Below are 23,691 nucleotides of genomic sequence, written 5' to 3' on the forward strand. Positions count from 1 at the left end.
GACCAAAGCCACAAAGGAAAGCTTCCCGCACTGCCCCACCGGACCTGACGCCAGCATGGTATGAATAACCCGGCTGGAGAGCCCTTCCCCCTCTCTCTCTGCTGGGGAAACCTAACCCTATCCTAGCTGAACCAGGACATAATCCACCCCTTTATTCTATACCACCTGTGTCATGTCCAGCTGCCATTTAGCAGTTAACAATATCAAAACAACAATTAACAAAGGCACAGAATAATTCATGGCATGTTCTCACCCAGAATCAAGTCCCCCTGCGGTACGCATCGGACCTCTCCATTGTCCTGCATCACCCACCAGGTACACCCAGGTCCTTGGGCAAAAGCAATCCCGTGGATGGGTTTGCCTTTACCTTTGCCTGGCGCAGGACTAAACCAGACCATTTTTCCCAACATATTCCTCATGGGCACCACAGGGACTTTATCCCCATCTACAGCACGTGGAGGTTTCGACTGAGCCGGGCCAGCTCAACTGGCAGATCCTCTTGTGTTGACTAGCCAGGTGGCCTTTGCTAGATGCATGTCCCAGTCTTTGAAGGTCCCACCTCCCAGTGCTTTCAATGTGGTGTTTAACAGTCCATTGTAGCGCTCGATCTTCCCAGAGGCTGGTGCGTGGTAGGGGATATGGTAGACCCACTCGATGCTGTGTTCTTCTGCCCAGGCATTTATGAGGTTGTTTCAGAAGTGGGTCCTGTTGTCTGACTCAATTCTCTCTGGGGTGCCGTGTCGCCACAGGACTTGGGTTTCAAGGCCCAGGATGGTGTTCTGGGCGGTGGCGTGGGGCGCTGGGTAAGTTTCCAGCCATCCAGTGGTTACTTCCACCATTGTGAGCACGTGGCGCTTCCTGTGGTGGGTCTGTGGCAGTGTGATGTAGTCGATCTGCCAGGCCTCTCCATATCTATATTTCAGCCATCGCTCTCCATTTCGCTGGGGCTTCACCTGCTTGGCATGTTTGATTGCAGCACACATCTCACATCCGTGGATGATCTCTGCAATGGTGTCAATGGTGAGGTCCACCCCTCGATCTCGAGCCCACCTGTATGTTGCATCTCTACCTTGGTGGCCCGAGGTCTCATGGGCCCACCGAGCTATGAACAGTTCACCTTTGTGCTGCCAGTCCAAGTCCACCTGAGCCACTCTAACCTTAGCAGCTTGGTCTGCCTGCTGGTTGTGTCGATGTTCATCAGTGGCCCGACTCTTGGGTACATGGGGATCCACATGGCGCACCTTCACAACGAGGTTTTCCACACGGGCTGCAATGTCCTGCCACACTTCAGCAGCCCAGATGGTTTTACCCTTACGTTGCCAGTTGTTCTGTTCCATTGCTGCAGCCATTTCCACAGGGTATTCGTCACTGCCCACGACTTGGTGTAGAGCTAGAGCTTCGGCCACTTTTCCCGCTCAGCAATACCCAAAGCAAGCTGAACGGCTTTCACCTCTGCGAACTGGCTCGATTCACCCTGTCCCTCAGCAGCTTCAGTGACCCGTCGTGTGGGACTCCACACAGCAGCCTTCCACCGTCGATGTCTTCCCACAACGCGACAAGACCCATCAGTGAACAGGGCATATCGCTTCACCTCATCCGGCAGCTCGTTATATGGTGGGGCCTCCTTAGCACGTGTCACCTCCTGTTCTGGTGACATCCCAGAATCTTTGCTCTCTGGCCAGTTCGTAATCACCTCTAGTATCCCTGGGCTGCTGGGGTTCCCTATTCGAGCCTGTTGTGTTATCAACGCAACCCATTTACTCCACATGGCATCGGTTGCATGATGTGTGGAGGAAGCCTTTCCTTTGAACATCCACCCCAGCACCGGCAGTCGGGGTGCCAGGAGGAGCTGTGTTTCAGTGCCGACCACTTCTGAGGCAGCCCGAACTCCTTCGTACGCTGCCAGGATCTCCTTCTCAGTTGGTGTGTAATTAGCTTCAGAGCCTTTGTATCCCCGGCTCCAAAAGCCCAGAGGTCGGCCTCGGGTTTCCCCAGGTGCTCTCTGCCAGAGGCTCCAGGTAGGGCCATTCTCCCCGGCTGCGGTGTAGAGCATGTTCTTAACCTCCTGCCCTTCCCGGACTGGCCCGAGGGCTACTGCCTGGGCAATCTCCTGCTTAATTTGTTCAAAGGATTGTTGTTGCTCAGGGCCCCATTCAAAATCGTTCTTCTTACGGGTTACGTGGTAGAGAGGGCTCACAACCAGGCTGTAGTTCGGGATGTGCATCCTCCAGAACCCCACAGCACCCAGGAAAGACTGAGTCTCCTTTTTAGAGGTTGGTGGGGCCATGGCTGTGATCTTGTTTATCACAATGGCGACGCTCATCTTGCCATTTTATCCCTAGGAACTGAATTTCCCTTGCAGGCCCCTTGACTTTCTTTTGCTTAATGGCAAAGCCAGCCTTCAGGAGGATTTCAATTATCTTCTTCCCTTTCTCAAAGACTTCCTCGCCTGTGTCCCCCCATACAATGATGTCATCAGTGTACTGCAGGTGTTCTGGAGCCCCACCTTTCTCCAGTGCAGTATGGACCAGGCCATGGCAAATGGTGGAGCTGTGGTTCCACCCCTGGGGCAATCGATTCCAGGTGTACTGGATGCCTCTCCAAGTGAACACAAACTGTGGCCTGCACTCTGGCGCTATCGGAATGGAGAAGAACACATTAGCAATGTCAGTCGTGGTGTATCACTTGGCTGCCTTCGACTCCAGTTCATACTGGACCTCCAGCATGTCCGGCACTGCAGCACTCATTGCTGGAGTAACTTCATTCAGGCCACAGTAGTCCACAGTCAGCCTCCACTCGCCATTAGGCTTTCTCACTGGCCATATAGGACTGTTGAGGGGTGAGTGAGTTTTGCTGATCACCTTCTGGCTTTCTAGTTGGCGGATCAGCCGATGGATGGCGACCAGGGAATCTCGGTTGGTGCGGTACTGCTGCCAGTGCACCGTCCTGGTAGCAATCGGCACTCGCTGCTCCTCAACCTTAAGCCGCACCCCCACTGAGGGATCCTCTGAGAGGCCGGGTAAGGTGGACAACTGTTCAACCTCCTCCAGGGCAGCTGCACCAAAAGCCCACCGGTACCCTTCTGGGTATTTGAAGTACCCTCTCCTGAGGTAGTCTATGCCCAGGATGCACGGGGCATCTGGGCCAGTCACAATGGGGTGCTTATGCCAGTCCTTCCCAGTCAGGCTCACTTCAGCTTCCAGTAGGGTCAGCTGTTGGGATCCCCCTGTCACTCCAGAGATGCAGATGGATTCAGCCCCACTGTAGCTCGATGGCATCAGGGTGCACTGTGCGCCAGTGTCCCCCAAAGCCTTATACTCTTGTGGGTCTGACGTGCCAGGCCATCGGATCCACACTGTCCAGTAAACCCGATTATCCCTTTCCTCCACCTGGCTGGAGGCAGGGCCCCTCTAATCCTGCTCATCATCACTCACTTCTTGTGAGAATGATTTACTGGTCCCCTCAAGAGGGTCAGACATAACGTTCACCATTCTATTCTGCCTGGGGGATTTCTGACTGGACACTGAAGCTGCGCTTTTCTTGGAGGACTCCCCTTTTGTGATGGTCTTCCCTTTCAGCTGCTCTACTTGTGCAGCTAGGGCGGCAGTGGGCTGTCCATCCCACCTCCTCATGTTTTCTACATGGTCGCAGAGGAAAAACCACAGGGTGCCTCGTGGTGTGCACCTTCTGCTGCCTTTCTCTTGGGTGGGGAAACGTTTACTTCTAATGGCTGAGACATCAGCCCGTGCAGGTGGAATGTAGGACATGTCCTCTTCCACTCTCTGGACCCTCTGAGACAGTTCCTCCACAGCTGAGACCCGGGAATGTTGAGATGAAGGGAGATTTCCCTCATACTGCCGGAGCTTGCCAACCACTCCATCCACTGTTAGAGTGTGGGTGTCTGTCCACCAGGACACTATTGCCAATGCTTTCGAGTGTGCTTCTGGTGCGCTCTTCAGGAACTTTCGCCACATCAGGTGTGTGCAAGGGGCCTGATCTGGGTCCATGGGTGACTGCTCATCATTCTGATCACCATAGATCATAACAAACACAGCCAGTTCCCTGAGGTTCTGGATGACCTTCTCAATGCTGGTCCATCTGCCTAGCTGACATAGGATGTCATCCTTGTAGGGGTGCCTCTCCCTTACACTGAGCAGGAGTCGCTTCCAAGGCTGAGGGTTTGAGTCTGTTTCCCTATTTCCCTATCAATGCCAGCATCCTTGGCCAAAGATCCCAGCTGCTTGGCTTCTCCCCCCTCCATTTCAAAAGCACTGGCTCCATTGTCCCAGCATCGGAGCAGCCAGGTGCAAATCTGCTTGCCTCCCAGGCGGCCGAAATCTCTCCGCATATCTCGCAGCTCAGTTGGGAAAAGAGAGAGTACAATCACCACTGGCCCTTCCTCCTGTTCCCATGCTGGGCCTGGCTCATCCCCATCCCTCACTTTGCGAGCTGACTTTCTGGTATATTTTGTTTTCTGTATCGGGGCAACTGACACTGGCACTGGCTGGCTCTCTGGCTCAGTTGCTGTGCTGGTGGAGGCGACTGAGACTGACTCTGCCTGTCCCCCTGACCCAGCTGCTGTACCAGTAAGTTCACTCTCAGATCCTGTAGCCCTTTCTCCCCCTTGAGGGCAGTGGGTGGTATTAAAAAGGACACGGTAGGCATGGGCAAGTCCCCAACACATCAGAGCAAGTTGTGTCTCCTGGGTTTTGCCAGATTGGTAACACACCCTTTCCAAGCACTCCATCAGCTTATCAGGGCTCTGCATTTGTTCAGGAGTGAAATTCCAAAGCACTGGAGGTGCCCACCGACTCAGGCCTTTCCCATCTTTTCCCACACCCCTTGCCACTCACTATTATCTGGCCTCGGGGCAGGTTTCCGGGCACTGCTACTGTTAGAGAAATGCCGCATGGCCAAAACCGAAATCAGGCAGGCATTCAGAAAGAATTGTGCCACAGTCACATTGGCCTGCAGGCTCCAAGGATAACTGAAACTCCCTAAAATCGAGAGGATCTCTTCCCCTGGCTCACCCATAGAGGGGGTGAGACCCCTAACAACAGCCCAGGCAGCAAAGAGGTACAGGCTTGCCCCCACAAACAGTGATACAAACGCATTATAAGCAGTCAGGAGCCAGTACAGCAAAAAGAGACCCTTTACACATTTTCCACCACCAACAAACATCAGCACTGGGATCATATACTGGATATAAGGATTAATCCAGCCCCACCATGCAAGAAAGTGGGCCAGCACTACAAACATTTTCTTATCAAACAGTACAAATACAAACAGAAAAAAAAAAATTGCACCCAACAGATTGCTCCAACACACTCTGGTCAGGGTCTGTCCCTTTTTGAACCTTATTTCAACCCTCTTGTGCCCCACGTTGGTGCGCCAAAAAGGCTGTGATAGTTTTAAGCCCTGCTGGGACCAGAGACCACGCTGCCGTCGTCCCTCCCCCACCCTCAGACACATGTAGGGCACAAACCCCAGGTTAAAATAAGAAGAAATTTAATACAACAGTATAATAAACAATCTGAATAACAACAATAGCGATAACAACAACAAACAGTAGTAACAGTAAACAAGACAAAAACTATACAGAGAAATACCGCAGTGAACACGTCCAGCCCGCAGCGTGTGCTCCCTGCGACCAAAGCCACAAAGGAAAGCTTCCCTCGCTGCCGCTTCAGCATGGTATGAATAACCCGGCTGGAGATCCCTTCCCCTCTCTGCTGGGGAAACTTAACCCTATGCTAGCTGAACCAGGACAGTTACTAAGCTGTTCTTAACTCAACCTGCAAGTTTTACTTTTTTCTCAATTTTCTCCCCATCCCAGTGGGAGGGGGTGAAGTGAGTGAGCAGCTGCATCGTGCTTAGTCACTGGCTGGGGTGAAACCATCACACTCTAGTATCACCTGCTGAGTAGCATACTGGATAGGAAGCACAGACCCTCAGGACAGAAGGGAGCCCACTGCCAGTACCAGTAAGATCATTAAGTGAAATTTTTACTGCCTACAAATCAAACTCTCTTCAGGCTATGCTTGACAGAGGTGCACATGGTAATTAACCCTATCTGCCCTTGTAGACCCCAAAGCCATGGAACCACTAAATAGGGAGCCCTGGCTGTTTTAAAATTGTGCCTCATAGCGAAAAGGGATGAAATAAGACCAAACAGTACCTAATACTCAGGAAGGTCAGGATGGCCAAGCCCGCCTCTGATCCATCCCAACCTGGGTAGACTTGATGCATGGCATTGCAAATCATTAGAGAAATGGGGTGGGGTGAACCAACACCAGGAGGGTGATCCTGAGCTGACACAGACAGCAAATGGATCCAGCAAGTAAGGCAGGCTCCCCAGAATCATCAACACCTTTCCCAGTCTCATAAACCTACCAGTAAGGTAGTAGACCCCAGAAAAGGCATAATGAACCATGGAGAAAAGCTATGCATACCTTGGGTAGCCATACAGGGCCAACCAACTAGGACTATACTTAGTCTGATCCAGGTTTTTTAAAAACAAGGGGTATCAGGGAATCCAGAACAAACCGAAAAACAATCTGCTCCCGAGGATCCCACAAATAACCTTTCAGACTTCTTATGGAGGAACTACAAAACCTTAAGTTTCTAAAAGTGTTTTAAAAACAACCACAAAAAAAAAATCACTAAAAGAGAGTAAGACTTCTAAAACAAAGTAGTTCAAATTATTTGAATAGGTCAGTCTTGCCTCAAGTATTTTGCTTTCCTATCTTGATTATGGCTTTGGGTCTATATATAATTAAGAAAGGATATTTCAGGCATCTCACATTCATAATGGTGATCCAAAAAGTTTCCGTTCAGCTGATATTTAAAGCCAATGGGGGGAAAACCCCCGCATTTCAAAATATTTCTGGAAGTAAGACCTTTCTGCTCTCAGATGAAAGTGATAATCATTCCACTGCAAAGCCATTTTCTTTCACACTCCATTAATTTTGCACTCCTTACTACAGAGCTCTCAAGCTTCAAAGAGAAGAAAAGATTCCCATGTAAAGTCTCACTCTTAAGAGATTATCTAGGGAGTGGTGCATTTTAAAATCTTATCTTGAGAGTAACAGTGAACTTCAGTGGGTAGAGTAGAACACAGCGTAATAGTTACTCTAAGAGACAGGAGTTGACAACATTATCATCCTTTACCATTTTTAATGAAGTAAGACCCATCTGACTTGGGGTGAAGAGTATGAGTACTAGTCCTTAGGATAGAATTTTGGGCTCTGTATCACAAACGGGCAGAGGTATTTTTCAACTGTGAAACAGGAATCTAAATCCTAGAGAGCTGTGGGATTCAGGATACAACCCTGCAACGGATACTTCCTTATTGTTTAGGCCTACACAATCTCTTCCTGTACATGAGCTTTCTGAAGCTGCCCTGGTAGTTTTTACTGTCCCTTTCAGCTCTACCTTAGATACTTAGCTTTCACAGCACCTAACTTAAAACACTCAAGTTCCCTCTGGATCCAGTTCTGAGTAGAGAATGTGAAAGAATATCAAGTTATAACAGGGCTCATAGTCCATTTATGCACCATACATGTTAAAATACAGGACCAAGAACTATCTTTGTGAAATGATAAACTCTTAATTTTCCTTTAAGGGAGTAATTGTTAGGAACAAACAAGACGGAAGCTCGTTTTAATCTGTAAACTCAAGCAAAGCTCTCCACAATCTACCAAAGATCTGTGGAACTCTCTACAGTACAATCAGTTTGGGGTTAGCATAGCACAATGTAAGCACAGTGAGGAAAATAGTGGGGCTTATTTACATAGCCAGCTATGTTCTCCTGATTTTGGTATAAATGTCATCAGATTATAATTGAACATGATCTCAAAAAGATACTGTAATGTGGGTGAGAACTGCTTTATGGGAGAAAAATAATCACTCCCCCTACCCCTCTCCTCAGTCTGCACCACTGTTAAAACAGCAATGAAGGAAAGAAGGGAAGGTGAAAAGCTGATCCTCAATCTTTATGCAAGTTGCAAACTTCTCTAGCAGGAATTTCCAAATGGCCAGTAAGATTATACCTAATCTGCGCTAAACATCATGGAGAGGGATATGCTCACCAATCTGATTCTTATTCAAGGTTTTCCTACGCCACTTTTTTTTTTCTTTTAAATTTTCAAACAGACTTTTCTGAAAAAATGAGCAGTTTCTCTTACCCTGAGATGCCTTTCCATTTGAGCAGTATCTCTCAATTGCTTCTTTAACATTATGGCTACTTTTAAGAAGTTCATACAGTGCCTGTAAAATAGAAAAAGTCTTTAGAAAAAGCCAAAGTTTGCAAATATCCAATACAGACCTCTAAATCTAGCATATATAATGTAAAAAAAAGAAGGTTTATCTTTATACATTACAAAAATTCTAAAATAATCACCAAAAGGAAATCCATGCAAAAGTTGAGGCAAGGTTTAATTAAGGAAATGAAAAACATATGCAATTATTAAAAAAGCTGGATTTGTCAACAGCATGGTGATCAGAAACATCACAGATCACAACACTGTCAACGTTGAAATACTTGTAATTTTAAGCATGTTCCTAAACTTACAAATAAGAAACATCCTGACCCTAATAACATCTAATTTAAAAAAAACAAAGAAATTGAGTATTGCTGCCTTTAAAATACAAGGCAGAGAGAGAACGCATGTTAATTACACAGAAATGTGTTACAAATGGAACACGATATAAAACATACTTGTTCATTGTCCCGTGTATGTAGCCCTTCAGGAATTCTGCCAATCATTTTTTCATTTCCTGTTCTTAAGGAGGTTTCAAAAAGGTATTCTTTAACTTTATTTTCTGAGATCACATCAGGTTTCCAAAGTAAGTGGTCTTCATTTTCATAAGCTGTTAAAACAGAAATGCATTAATGCCAGGTGTGACATTTTTAAGGCTACTGTAACACTAAACACTATTTCACAAAGACAAAGAACAGGAACACAGAAGTAATCAAATCAAACACCATCACACCACTTTCAAATTGCAGCTCACTTTTTCCCTAAAAGTCTTAGTTAAGAAACTGACTCTGCAGTGTAACATGGCAAAGAGATTCAGGTTCCATGACGCTTTGAGATAAGGGACTGAACTCCTGAGTAGTCTTTGTAGAGGAGTGGCTTGTTGACAGCTAGATGATTCAAGTCAAATTATGCATATGTATTCATCATATAAACAAACCAGCAAAACCTTTCAGTTTTATGCAGCTGTTCTCAAAAAATAAATGATAGTTTACAATAAAAGAGGGTAAGATATTACTTTAATATTTTAAATACCACATGTCAAAAAAAAAAAAAATCAGAGGAGGTGGCCAATTCGTCATTTTCAACTAAAATTTGCCAAAAATTACTTAACAGAACTAGGTCTTAATGTGGTAATTTGTTTTTCCACTCACTAACAACTGAATGCTGTTAAGAACTTTTACACTGCATACTTTGCAAACAATCAGGATGTACAGTCCTCCTTCACAGTACAGTGAAGTCACGTACTTACCTCTTGCAGCTTATTTGAAAGACAATACACTGGAAATAGACAAAAGTTAGCCTGAACTTTTGTCACTGTATGCATATTTCAATTCTAGATTAAACTACAAATCTTTTACTCTGATCAATAGATGTGATTAACATTGTACCTAATGTTTCACATACTCTCTTGGTGATACAAAATTAGACAGTCATTCAGTTCAAACACACAAGAATAATGGCTGTTACAGTAAAAGAGATGAAGATTCTCAAATCTCCCATGAAACTGCAGGGAACACATTAAGTTAAGGTGAGAAATAAAATTACATGAAAGTTCTGTTACAGCTTAAGAACACTGAAAGCTTTCAAACAGACATGTACAAGTGTAAAGTTTATAGAAGAGCAGAGCTGCCTTCTTGCACGATTCTGGTAGCTGGGACTACACAGCAAAAATATAAGCCCCTGTTTGTCATCACAAGCTCTTCAGGGAGTACAGAAGAAGCTTTCACAGAATTCTCCACCCCTATAGCCCGGTCCAACCTCTCCAAGAACTACTGACGCTCAGCTTCAACCTCTATCAACCAAGACAACCCAGCACTTCTTGCTGGAGTCCACAACTGATAGTATCAAGAGGAGCTCCTCTGGCTTCCCGATCTGGGAGCTATCTCTTTGCTCTTGGCTGTTCCAACAGACAAGATTTTCACTGCTTCTCTCCACCATCATCTCATTCCAGCAAAAGCTGTCAGATTAACCCCTTCCTGGTAATTCTCTGGTTATTAGCACTTCTCTAGTTCTTGGCTGAGGAAAAGTCAAGATGTGTAAACAGTAAAAGGACTATCCAAATAAATCTGGTTCTTACTCCTCCCCTCTTACAACCCGTAAGCATCACGCCTGCATCTTACAAAAAAGGAGACTTCTCGAGGTCTCTTACACAACATAAGAGATTTTCGCTTGCTAATGCTTCCAGCTCCATCCACACCAAACACTCTTCTTCCCTACTGAAAGGGCCATTCTTCAAAAAAGCAGTTGGTAATACTGAAAAGACTTGATAACTAGAATAATATTCCCATGAAATGTTACAGTTTGAAGACAATAATTTACAGAATATTGAAAATTTACAGAAAAAAATCCCAAAATGCCATTCATTTATTAGCATATCCCCAAACTGTTCCTTAATTTCACAGCTGTTCAACATGAGCAAGTTTCTTTCATTATTGCTTTCTGAATTCCAAACTATACATGCTATACTTTTTTCATAGTGAACATTTCTAAAGATACAAAATAAAACTCTAGTAAATAAATTATTTCTTCTACTCTAGCACAATTGCACTTTTTAACCCAAGTTTACACTGGAATAACATCATACTTAAAATATATTTTTTAAATGTCAGTGTATCAGGACCTACATCTTCTACTCATGCTATGGAAATTTAAAGTAGTTTATTGCTTTGTTTTCCATATCCGTTTTATTACCCATACTATTGTGCTTGCCAAAAAACGAGCAAACAAAAATACTGCTTAGAAGACCTTCAATGTAAACTAAGTTATATGCTCATAGCCTAGTTATGATACTATGATGAAAATATTTCCTTCGTGACCCACAGTTTGTTGCCTCCTAATATTAGTAGATACTTCAGAATTAACAAAGTAATCCACCCTCCCATGTTTTCTTGAGAATATTGTCTTGAAGAATTACATTTCTGAGATACAATTATGTGATTGTGCTACTTCAGTTTTCTAGGGCCTTTGTTTTTTAAGGTCTCTGAGACTTTAACTAAGTCACTGAATTTACCTTATAAATTTAAATAATGTTTTTCCATCAGCCGCTATGTATAAACATGAAATAAAATATAAAACAGAAGAACTTACCCTTTTCATCATCACTGTATCTGCCAAGGTAAGGTGGAATTTCAGCCTGGTATTGTGAACCAACCATTATTTCCTGAAGATGTAACAAAAATTAAGAGACAGGTATTAACTTAGTATTTTGCATACAGAAGCATTAAAAATGCCATTAACCTGGCATTTGGCAGAGAATTTCAGAATTAAGGTATTATTTTAGATATGTCTTAGATAAATTTTTATTTAAACACTGCATTTTTATTAACAGTAAATTTTTTAACCTTTTTAAAAAAAGATACAATTATTACCTTTCTCAAATCTTCAGATGAATTACCATTGTCTGCCTCTACATCTTCACCATCTGATTCCTTATCTCCATCACAAGTTGTGTTTGCTTCAGACACAAAGAAGTTTGCTTTTAGCTATGAAGAATTTTCAGTTCAAACACAGAACTACAAGATATCCTATGTTTTTGAAAGCAGCACCCTGTAAAAGCACTCTGGGTGACACTTAATCATGAAACTGTTGATCCAAATTTCTATCATAAGTCTGTTAATCTACATTTCTATCAAACTAGCATGAAGTCAGAAGGCACTCGTAGTTGTATACCGAAGAACCGAAACATTTATCACCACTGCAGCTGAGTCAATCTACTATATTCCTAACAGTCAAAAAAGGAATGAGATAATTTTTCTTCATCAATTTTCTCAACACAGGCTTATACCATAGAGAAGAGGTATGAGAAAAACAGAAAACTTTCAGGGCTATGACTTAGCCTCAGGTTAATCACAAAGAAAGTAAAGTTGAATGTCTTTATTATCTACTAAAACCTTTAATCAGAAGTTTTAGTGCGCATTCAAAACATTTCTTTAAACAAGGCCACCTCAGCATGCAGTGAACATACAGGAAAGATACACAAAATGGAATAAGCAAGAGACAACGTAAGACTGCTTATTCCTTTTAAATATTTTTTTTTTTTTTTTTTCCCCCTTAGTAAGAAATACAGCAGATTCAAGTGATTCAAATACAGTACTCCATACAAAAACTCGTATTTTAGAATCTGGAACACTGTAGTACTGGGTTCTGAAGTAATTCTATTTTTATAGTTGTATAATCCCCAGCAGAATGGAGTCTACAGTTCTGATAGGATTAAAGCTATTTTGTATTCTCAGACTTCAGAAAAGACATGCTCATAAATACAGCTGCAATTTTAGCTTCATCACAGCTAAACAGAATTGTCAACATCAGAGAAAATATCCAAGACTGTATGGACTGAGGTTCTTCTTCTGTAGTCATTACTACAATCACCAGTCTATCTCTTTCTGATAGAAAAAGCAAGCAAGAAGCTAACTTGACTGCATGAAATAACAATATGCCTGGATAATCACATGCAATTTTTTTTTCCAATTAATTCAAATTAAATAAAACAGCTTCTATTATGTATTAGACATGTTTATCTTAAAACTTCATGTTATCTTAGCATCTGAGAAAGGAATAGAGATCAGAAAAAAAGATTAAACTGCCAACAGCATGGAGAACTGACATCTCCCTGCCTGAAATGGTGGATATTTGATTTTAAAATGTCCAACCAAAAGTTGTAACAGAGAAAGTAACATTCTGATAGAAAACCATGTTAGCTGAAAACGACTGTTTCTTAATCCTCAGTAAGATGCGGGCCTAAGCATTTTTTCTACAAAGCTGCCACACTTTGTGCCGTATTCATTACCAGCTCACAATCAATGTTTAAGTGCCAGGAAGTTTGGGGTTTGCTTAACTGAAAAAAAGCATTATAATTTTTAAGGCTTTTGTTTCTCTCTTTCAATACAATTGTCTTATATCTATTACACAATCAACAGCATGCAAAGGGCTATGATTGCTGATGACTGAGACAGCACATCCCTTTTATCATCCCCCTTCTCTAGAGGAATGAAATCCCCAGGAATAGCTTAAGAAACTTGCCAAATGAAAACTGTGATAAAAATCCTGCACAATGCTCTAACTCTAGTATACCAGTGAACAGTGAGCTGCAACAGGCAATGTGGAATACCTTGTCCAGGTTGGACAACTGAACCACTGGTTCTCAGATCTTTCACAGAATAGCTCCATGGGTAGTGAATCTTTGGTGGTCATGGGTGTACAGGACCCATCCCATACAAAACCACTGTGGCTCACCCCATGAAGTCCTATGGAAAAAGCGTTGAATGGGTGAAGGGAAATAATCACAAAGAAATTGCATCCCAGTTCACATCCACGGGCTGCTCAGAGGAGTCACCGGCTTAAAAGCAGCAGCAAAAATTTTAGTAGAGAAACGGTGATTTAAAAGAGTGGGTTACATACTCATGTAATTCACTAGCATATTGAAAATTATGAAGACGGGTGTTCCTCAATACCACATTAACTATGAAGTTACTGTATTTGTTAAGAAATTAATTTTACTTGTCCTTTGAGCACAGTACCAATGTAAGTTTTTTAGATAATCAGTAATACCAAAGACAACGTTCATGTACAACATCCTGCAAAGAACTGTTTCTCAATTCCCAGTAAACTCAGCACTATTCTGCAATTTTGGTAATTTAAGCCAGGAAGCTACATATACCATTTAAGACTTTTTGAGAACTATAATAAAATTAGGTTTTTTACATCTTAATGGCCGAGGAAAGAAGTCAGTAGCCTCATGTGAAGTAACTGATGGTGTCAAGTCATCAGCAGAGGACTGTGTTTCTTCATCATCACCTGACAAGAGGTCTTTAGCGATTTCCTCCTGTATCATTAAAATAAAAAAAGCGCCTCAGACTGAGTATTAAGTATACATTCAGATTCAGCAAACTGTAACTCTCATTAATTAAAATTATTTTACCGTAAGTAAATTTTGCAGAACATACTCCCTTAATTAAAAAGTTAGTTTGCTCCTCCTAAATCTAAGAAAAAATATAACCATTAATTTCAGAGTTGAACATGGAGGTTATTTCCCCTTTGTCTTCTGTTAACATAGATGTACAAGAAGTAACTTGTGCAAGCATCAATCTCAGATGTTCCTCCAACTGCTTCCAATGAAAAATGTCAGTGGAAACTACCTCAAATTTTTAGAATTCTAACATTCTTTGCATCACAGATATACCAAAGCTTTAGAAGGCTGTTACCCCTTAAACTCTGGGGGAAAAAAAAACTAAACAGCCAGGCACTTCTGTAGACTTTTGCCAAAAGGACAGTTACAGGTAATAGATAACCTGTTATATACCCAAAACACAAAAAAATCACTGTTTCTGTAGCTTAAAAAAGAAGATATGAAGAAAGAAAACACACATGTTCTTCACTAGCAGACATGTTTGAACACCTCTATATAGGGGTTAGGAAGGGAAAGAACTGTATCAGACAACAAGCTGACTACATTTTTGTAGCCTCAACACAATCATGAATCCTAATGAGAATCAGATGTGCAGAGCCATCATTATACCCTACTTTCTGTGGAGTTTACCATCATGACATATAGAAAGTAAAGGGAAAAAAAAACACAAAAAAGGCATATACTTTATACCTAAATATAATCCAAACTACCAGTTGCATGTGCTTTATAGACAAAAATCAATTAAAATCTCAGAATTCAGTTACCTTGCAGATCATAAAACTGGAAGTTTCAGGTTTTTACATCAGTAATGCAACACATAGAGTCACTGCACATAAAACAATCTCTCTCTCAGTCCCAAAAGTTGAGACCTTTCCAAACTATATGCATTTGAAAGCAACATTCCGGAGCATTCAGGAGTGTATCTGCAAATTATCCAGAAACGGTTTGGTATCTGACATGTGTTGGAAGCCAGAATTATTATTTCTCGACACTGCATACACTATCAAAAAAGCCCACTTCTATTAAAAAAAACCTGACCTATTTAAAGTGCTTTGGATGTGTTTTAGAAAAACTGTTAGCTTACTCATCTCTCATTTGCTGTAATATACTGCCACTAATGTTCCTGTACGTTTGTGTGATAGTTTTAATTTTAATCATATCCTCAAGATCCTTGAAAAAGAATGAATTAAGAATAATATTGTATATTAAAATTAACAAAGATAGATTTCTGTAACATCGAGAAATAGTGAAATATAATTTAAAGTCACCTGGATTTCTGCTTTTAAACCGTAACACAGGGGAAAATGGTTCTGACTTACTTTGTCTAGAGTCATATCTGGAAGTTCATCTGCAAGTTCACTTGGAGAGCTATCTGCACTGGATCCCGCCATAACTGGAATCGTGGGTTCATAGCCATAGAATGCCAGTAAGTCTTCTAATGGCATGTTTCCTTCCTGATACAAGAGGATTTACAAACATTTCAACATATTGCCAAATACTTGTATTTGGCCTAAAAGGATAAGACATATTTTGAAGAACAAAAGTAAAAAACAAAAACTTAACTGAAAGCAGGAATCTTTATTAAAGATTTAAAATATTTTCAGGCACAGGACTGAAATAACTCATAACCATGTCTGTTGGCATATAGTGAAGTTCCATCACACTACTGAAGAAAGCTGTTTACTAGATGAAACTGAGGAGTAATTATTAAAAATCTGCTCCTGATCTGATTCACACGGTAGAGCATGACTCGCTATATTTCTTCAAGACAGAAGATATCCTAGAAACACTAACAACCCCACTACAAGTGAGAAATGCAGAAACACTTGAAATCCTACATAGTTAGACATGCAAGTGTGCAAAAACCCACAAAACTAAGCCAATATGGCAACTTTTAAGCCCTTCTTTCCATCTGCTACACAATATATTTCACAATGACTGTTGAGAAGTAGGAGAAAGACAGCTAACGATACAGAAGGCAAAAATCAAGAGAAAAGCTTGATTTATAACTTGTTTTTTCCAACAGCTTTTGATCAAGTGATTCTAGTATCATCAGACTTGCATCCTAATACAATTAATAAAACAGTAAACTGATTTTTTTACCTGATTCAAGCCATCAAAATAATAAAAATATTTTTCATTATTTATACCTTTAAAAGTTATATTACCTTTAAAAATTTCTTGTTGAACTCACACACTGATTAAATAACTTGTTTTCTTTAGTCAGCTAAGGTCTTAGTCCTGCAAAGACTTTTCACAAGGGGTAAACGTAAACTCATATCCAAGTCTTTCCAGGATCGGGACCTAAAGTAATAAAGTGTTTAAGATGAGTGGCTCTCAGTTCTTCTTCCTTCTTATAGAAGCAATAAGACAATTTTGTGGAGTAGCAACCCCATTTTAACCACCAGACCTGGCAAGCTGCTTTACTATTAGAACTGAAAGTTTGTAATCAGCAAAAATGGAACTGTAAAGGTAGCAGAACAACAATAGCAAAAAAATCAGGAGTATAAACACTGTCAACTCCACATTTAGAAAGTTTGTTTTCATATGGACTACAAAAACAGAGCCTGATATTTGATGCCAAAAATTACACTTTCCTGGAACTCTGTTGACCAAAATCCGCAGTTATGCTGAGTGGTGTAAGTGGGTCACTGAACAGTAACGCAGGCAGCATCAATCTGTAGGTGTTCAGCATTCAGCAGGCGTTTAAAATGGGTGATACACTGCCACAGATGAACAAGAGGTGTAAAGAGGAAAACCATGTAATTAAAGAGTGTAAAATGGAATAAGAAAAGCCAAGGAGCACGCTGGTCATTCTGTACACCCACCAAATGCCAAACTGATGAAACTAAGACACAGAACTATCATTTACATAGCAAATGAATATGAGCCATCATGCCTAAAACAGCACTGTTTGTTTGCGTACTGGAAAAGCAAAACCTGACCAACAGAATTAAATACTCCTAGCTGTCACTAGCAAAATGTAGTTCCAATTTACAGAAGTCAGAAGTAGTAAGTGATGCTAGATAACAGGACTCTAAACCCAGCTTCAGCGATTTCCCTACCAAAGTGGAAGGACTACTAAATGAAAAATATGAACTTAACACAAGTATCTTTGAGAAGCTAAGTTCAGCCTTTTTGTGAGATGCACTGCTATATCCTAACCAAACCTGGTTTTCTTTTTTTAAACAGGCTGCAAAGGCATGTTGCAGGAAACTGCATTATACAATACAAACTGGAGGTTGAATATTCTTTTCACTAGGAAAGTTACAGCATGTATGGACATTTATGAGAGAGTGAGTCACTCTTACCTTTTCTAAATCTTCAATTTCAGAGCTGAAATTTTTGCTTTCTTCCATCATTTCCTCTTCTTCAAGAGTTCGCTCATCATCATAATCATGTACCAGCATTTCAGCAGATGGGTCAAAGTCATGATCCTCAGACGATAAAGAGCCAACTATCAAAAAAAAAGTAATTTTAGTCATTTTTTCTATACGAGTATGTATGAACATGTGAAATTACATCACAGAAAAACATATGGTTGCAAGAATTCGTTTGCAGTCAGAATTCTTGATGGAATAACTAGAACAAATTCCGAACTACTTGACAAATTCAGCTGTTCTAGCTGGCCTTCCTGTTTTGTACTTGTAACCAATAAGTGCAGCTTTCTCTCTTGCAGTGTAGAGTACTTGGGAGAAGTACCTAAACCACTAAAATAAAGTTTCAGACAGTACAATCCCAAATTAATATTTTAATCCATAAAAGATTGTTTGAAACACCCTTGAAATCATCATTAATGCACAAAGAACAAAAGGTGTAAGATTTCAGATACTTTGAGACTGTGATTTATAGACCCTGATTCTGTTTACGTGACTTACACAGTAACAAGCATAGTTTTTCCCTGGTAAACAGCTAGCTTAGGTTATGAATCAGCTTCCTACTAAAAGCAAAATGAACACTGGCACTCGCTTCAGATTAGTTTAGCCTCTCAGATGGATTTTTTATTAAAACAAATTTAATTCTTAGCACTTGATCTAGAAAGGAAGAATAAACATAGCAAAGTTTCAAGAAATTCTGAGAAAAATATACCAGAAATAACAAAATGCTAATGGATTAACTATCAAGCTATTGTGACAGCTCTGTGGTCCAACAGGCACTTTTTCATTACTTAAGACGGCTCATAAGCCTTCAAACTTTGTCAACTGTTAGAAAGGTTATCATTAGATTCAACAAGTTTTAAAGATGTAAATATTCTGCACCACAAAGTCACTGTTTTACAATAAAAATCACCGAATTACAGGGTTGACTTGTTCTTTAATGTTCACTTCCTTACAACTTTCAGGATGGAGAAAAGAAACAGACCAGGATATTTCTCTTTCACTTCCAGTTTCGCTTTACTAGTTCTTAGACACTAGTGCTCTGTTGCAATCCTTGGCTTACAAAGAAAAGGTTTATTAGGAATTATTTACATGCAAAACACTTCTTCAGAAGTTTTGCAGGAAATAGCTACAAATTTTCAATTCTCTTAAAAAAAAAAAAGCAGTATCCTTCTCTGCACTGCTTCCAGCCTTGAAAGACACAGTTATATATACGAACACTTTTGAGTCTTAAAGCACGTAAGTAATTTTTCAGCAATTATGCAAAATGTTCATTCCTTATATGCAGGTAATTAAACTTTGTTTAGCTCGCTTAAGACAATACTGTGAAAGTTCATAGTATCATATTGTAGAGAAACATTCAGGCCGAAAATGCTTTTTATTCACATGCTGTCTGAACTGCAGTCTCACAGAACTTTCACTATAGCCAATAATGCCACTCCAATTACCATAATGTCACTACGTGTTGAATTTTCATGCTGTTGGCCATTACATCCCGATTCAGTCTTAAAGAAGTGTCAACTGACTAATATAAATTTTTATGTATGTGTGCTCAAAATGACTGCTTCTAATCTCTGTTCCAATTCACATTATGTTTGAGTAACACAAGTGGAAGTTCTGTTCCACTCAGACTTTAGATAAAAAGGTCCCTCTTCTTTAGTAGCTCTGAATGCTCACTATCCCATTTAAAATATTTAAAAGTGTATTAAAAAACACAAGCTCATTAAATTTTTTAGGAGTGGTTACAAAAGATGACAAACAGCCAATGCAGAAGGCAGTTACACGGAAGCAAATACACTTCCCAGCTCCTTTTTCAAGAGTAGCCCTGCTGATGTTAACTATGCTTGTTTGTGTTAAATATTCCAAAGAACCTTAACAGCAGTTAAAGCCTCAAAAATTACTTATGAGTTTAAATATGTCATTACCAAAAAGTCCAAGATCACAAGCCTATAATTATCAGCAAAAAGAGAAGCAGCCCCTCTCCAGGATACATGGCTTTACTGAGATGCTGACTTAAAAAGTGCTACAAAACTTTGTTTTCATTTTGGGTTCCAACAGCCAATTACTAATTGCAACCGGAGTGAAGGGGAAGACTCCACAGCGCACATTTCCTAACAGAAATCTCCTAAGCGGTTAACTGTGTGAATATGAAGTGTTAGGAAAGCAACAAGGGGGTAAGTTCGGGAAGGAGCGGGAAGGAGAGAAGGGTGTGCGGGCAGCAGGCGGGCCGGGTACTGCAGCAGGAGATGGGCGAGGACGAACCTGGGCTCGAACTCCCAAAGGAAGCCTGCGGGGAGAAAACAGAGCGAGGTAAGTGCGGACTCCACCTGGCCCGGCAGCAGACAAGGGTCTTCATTTCACGCTCTCCGCCTCGGCCCCTGGAGCTGCCCCCTTCCGCCGCCGCTCCCCGACAGCCCCGGCCCCTGCGTCCCGCCCTGCTGGCCCCTGCATCCCGTTCACCCTCTCCCATCCCGCCTTTCCCTCGCTCGCTCGTGGCCCGCCTGCCGTTCTCCTTCCCTCCCTCTCCGCTGGCAGAGCTCTCCCCGGAGCCTCGTCCAGCCCGGCCCGCGCTCCCGCTCCCTTCGGCCCCGGCCGGGCGGGACATGACAGTGGCAGGCAGCGGCGGAGGCAGCCGGACCGGCCGCCGCCTCTTCCCCGCTCCCAGCTCCAGGGCTCGCTCCTCCTCCCTCCCGCCGGGCGTTCCGCCGCCGCCCGCGCCGCGGCGGCGCCGCCGCCGGCCCGGCCCGCGCCCCCCGGGGCCCGGCGCAGCGGCCGCGCCCCCCCCACCCCGCGCCCGGCCGCGGCCTCTCGGCCGCCGGCGGGCTGCGAACCCGGCACCCGCGCTGCGCGGCGCCCGCCGTGCGGCCTAGTCGCGCAGGCTCCCGCTGCCCCGCCGGCGGCGGCGGCTCCGCCGGCCGCCTCGCCGGCCCCCCCCCGCACCACCGGGCCGCCCCGGAGGCGCCTTACGGGGATGTTGAGGCGGGCGCGGGGGTCCGCCGGCGGCGGTGCCCCGCGGGGAGCCGGCCGAATCCCGGCGCCCCGGCCCCGCTTTCCCCGCTCACCTCCGCCATATTGGGACGATCGGGCTGAGGAACAGCGCTGCGCCGAGTGCCCGGATGGGGCCGCTAAGCCAATGGCAGCCGCCGAGCCCCAGCCGGAGCCGGCCAGGGAGGGAGCGGAGGGGCCGGCGGGACGGGGCTGGGGCGGAGGAGGCGGCGCCGGGGCAGGGGCAGCGCCGGGACCCCACCTCCGGCAGCGCCGCCGCCCGCCCCGGCCGGCGAGGGCGCGCTGTGGGCCGCGGCCCGCCGCGCCCCGGCCCTGCCCTGCCCGGAGAGGGCGCTCGGCGCCCGCTGCCGAGGCCGGGCCCGAGGGGCGAGGCGCCGGCCGCCGCCCTCCACCGGCCCCGCCCGGGGAAGCCGGGGCCGGCGGGGGCTGCTCGCCCTGGGGCGAGCCGGCCGGGAGCCGGCGGGGCGCCGAGGCCGGCTGGAGCGCCGGTAACGCGGACGCCTCCCGTCCGGGTCAGCCTGTCTCCGACTGCCGCCGCTTGCCGTCCGGTCCCGTCCCGGGCCGGGGATGCGGTGCGGGAACTGGACACGGCTGTGTCACCTGCGCTTCATTCGGTAGCCAGCCACGTCCTCGGTGCTAGTTTGGAGCAGGGCCAGCAGTCACCGACATCCGGAGGGTCTGGAGCAGGAAGCAAAATGTCAAAGCCCTCAGACCTTCCTGTTGCTGGTTTGCCTGCTGTGGCTCTGGGAAAGCGAAATTCACTCTGCAATATCTAAAAGTTGAGGTTGTTTACGTGCAAGTAGTATCTATCCCCTTTTTTAGTACTAGTTTTTGTCCCGCTACACATGAATGGAAATTGGGCCGTTTTCAGCTCGATTTCTTCATCCCGGGCTATAAAGACTCATGTTTTTAATTTTAGAGTCGTGTGTTTCTGCTTCTGGCCAAATACCGCCTGCTGGACAAGGCGGTGTGCGACACGGCAACACTCAGGTGCAATAGTGCCCCAGGCTGTGTCCCACTGGGGGAGTTCGGGAGGCTCACAGCTGTATCACAGAGTGAATGGCTGCTCTGGATGTGTCCTGTGTTGGGTTTCCAGACAGTGTAGAGATCCCAAGCTAGTTTAGGTATTTAAGCGGTGGAGCTCTATAATGGTTAATTTATTCTGCTGGGACCTGTTGCTCCGAGAAACAGATTAAATTAATTTGTGTCACATGCTGTGCTGCTGAGTCTAGTCTAACTCCAGTGTACAAACTTCATCTGTGTACCTTCAAACTACACAGCAACCCAAGATACAGACATACCTGCTCTTGATGTACCTGGGGTAAGATGCGGATGACACAGAAATCTCAAGACTTTGCAGAAACGTATTTTTTAGAAAGTTGTCACAGTCACAAGCAGCTCCAGCAGTATCTCATCCTCTGACTGCTGACCAGTCTTTGCCTTTTTCCAAAGCTGTATACATAGATGAGGGAGTTGTCTGGTAAAAATGGTAAGTGACAGACAGATAGGCTACGTCAGACCACACTGCAAGTACTCAAAAAGAAGGAAGATTTAATGCTTTCCACCTTTGGTCTGGAATGCCATTATAACCCACTAATGCTCCTTAGCCTTTTTCAGTTTTGTTCCCTTTGGATACGCTAAACCCAGTTTCCTATCAGCAAAATAGCTTCTCATGAACAAAGAACGTGTAAAACATACACAGGGCTGTTCATCCTGTCAACAAAATAGCACAGAAAGTGCAGCAGGAAGAATCCCCAATTTGGGCAAGTATATATTTGATGCTATATACATTTTCTTAATGGGAATCCTCCCCAGTTTGGGTGCAAGTAGCTATTTCCTAACTTCTGAAGTAGTTCGCTTCAGTCTTTCAACTGTTTAACATGACTAAGTTTTTCAATTGTGTGCAATTTTGTAGAAAAATATTCTGTAAATTTGCCACTTAAATTCTTTTATCACATTTAGAACTGGGTTTTTTTAATGATAATTCAGACCACTTTGATAAAATAGTATGAAGTCATAGCTCTACCACAGCAGGTGTGTTCCAGAGCTGTGCTATAAGTCACAGCAAGAATTCTGGAAAAACTAGTGCTCAGTGTTGTGGACAAGGGGCTGCAAGACAGGAGAGGAAAAAAAAAAAAAAAAAGTAAAAACAGGTTCTAGAGCATAACAGGTAAAAAAACCCCAAGGACTTTCTTTTCCTGTCTTTCCCTGAGATTCAGTTTTGCACTTTGAAATTGCAGCTATATAGAAGAGCTTACAAATATTTGCAGATTCCATAACCTACAAAAAAATGATGATGAAAATCTGAATCCTGAAGATTTGAAAAGGGCTTCTATGATCCTGAATCTGAGTGGGGGCTGGATTTTGACAGCAATATGTATAGTGAAACTACGTTCTATGTTGCTACAACATCGTTTACCTCCCAGTGGTTTTCACTGAGTATAGTTGAAGATAAAGAGTTACGATGGTGAGGTTACTGGGGTAAGCTCATTTGAAGGGGATGGAAAAGAACAAGAATGTGATTGCATTACTTCTTTCTCAATTAGCGTTTTTCTCCAGAAACAGGGGTTAGAGTATGGTACGCTCTTGAAGTGTAGCTTGGAAATCAAACCAACTTGTGCTTTTGTGGTGTGGTGTTGGTATGGAGGTTCCACTAGAGCCCAGAGCTTTTACGGGTGTACTTCTGCTCTCTGCCTTCTGGGTCTGAGCAGAAAGGCAATGTGACATTGCTCTTTCCATTTTATAGGGACTCAGAGATGGCTGAACAAAATATGTGTATGCATATATACGGTGAATCAAATGGTTACATCAATGTAAGTGCAGCTTTTCATAGCTGCTGGGCATGCAAGACCATGTGGAGTTCTGTATTTCAAGGTGTCTTTTCTCTTGAACTGTAATCAAGAAGATGGGACATTTCTGAAGTAATGGAGGAAGATACATTTTGTGCCCTTATTTTGACTATGTTTTATTGCCCAAGATAATCTCAGATCAAAAAAATTAAACAACAACAACAACAAAAATATCAAATTTTTTTTTCAATTGATTGAAATGGTCAAAATAATTGGAAAGAACTAAAGTGAATTAGAAGAATCCAGTCTTTTTTTAAAAAAACCCAAACCAATAATGCCATGAAGCTGAACAG

At 43.3% G+C, this 23,691-nt stretch overlaps 1 protein-coding gene across 5 annotated transcripts in view; it reads right to left on the reverse strand.

Annotated features, from left to right (window-relative positions):
• The window catches only part of MIER3 (MIER family member 3), a 29,706-nt gene extending 8,998 nt beyond the window's left edge, over positions 1-20,708 (reverse strand). For 2 of the 5 annotated variants that reach the window (XM_074931980.1, XM_074931979.1), the window contains exons 1-8: positions 19,806-19,906; positions 17,478-17,623; positions 15,486-15,620; positions 13,962-14,082; positions 11,630-11,715; positions 11,349-11,421; positions 8,720-8,871; positions 8,187-8,268 (exon numbers count right to left, since the gene is read on the reverse strand). In XM_074931980.1, coding sequence (XP_074788081.1) covers positions 8,187-8,268; positions 8,720-8,871; positions 11,349-11,421; positions 11,630-11,715; positions 13,962-14,082; positions 15,486-15,620; positions 17,478-17,623; positions 19,806-19,899 — 889 coding nt within the window. In that variant the 5' untranslated portion in view covers positions 19,900-19,906. Of the gene's footprint in view, positions 1-8,186; positions 8,269-8,719; positions 8,872-11,348; positions 11,422-11,629; positions 11,716-13,961; positions 14,083-15,485; positions 15,621-16,334; positions 16,471-16,759; positions 16,890-17,477; positions 17,624-19,805; positions 19,907-20,605 lie in introns of those variants that run through there. The other 3 variants (XM_074931981.1, XM_074931982.1, XM_074931983.1) reach the window with 3 other exon arrangements.
• Positions 20,709-23,691: the final 2,983 nt, after the last annotated feature.

The sequence above is a fragment of the Athene noctua genome, chromosome Z, assembly GCF_965140245.1.
Source record: "Athene noctua chromosome Z, bAthNoc1.hap1.1, whole genome shotgun sequence".
Taxonomy (NCBI): Eukaryota; Metazoa; Chordata; class Aves; order Strigiformes; family Strigidae; genus Athene; species Athene noctua.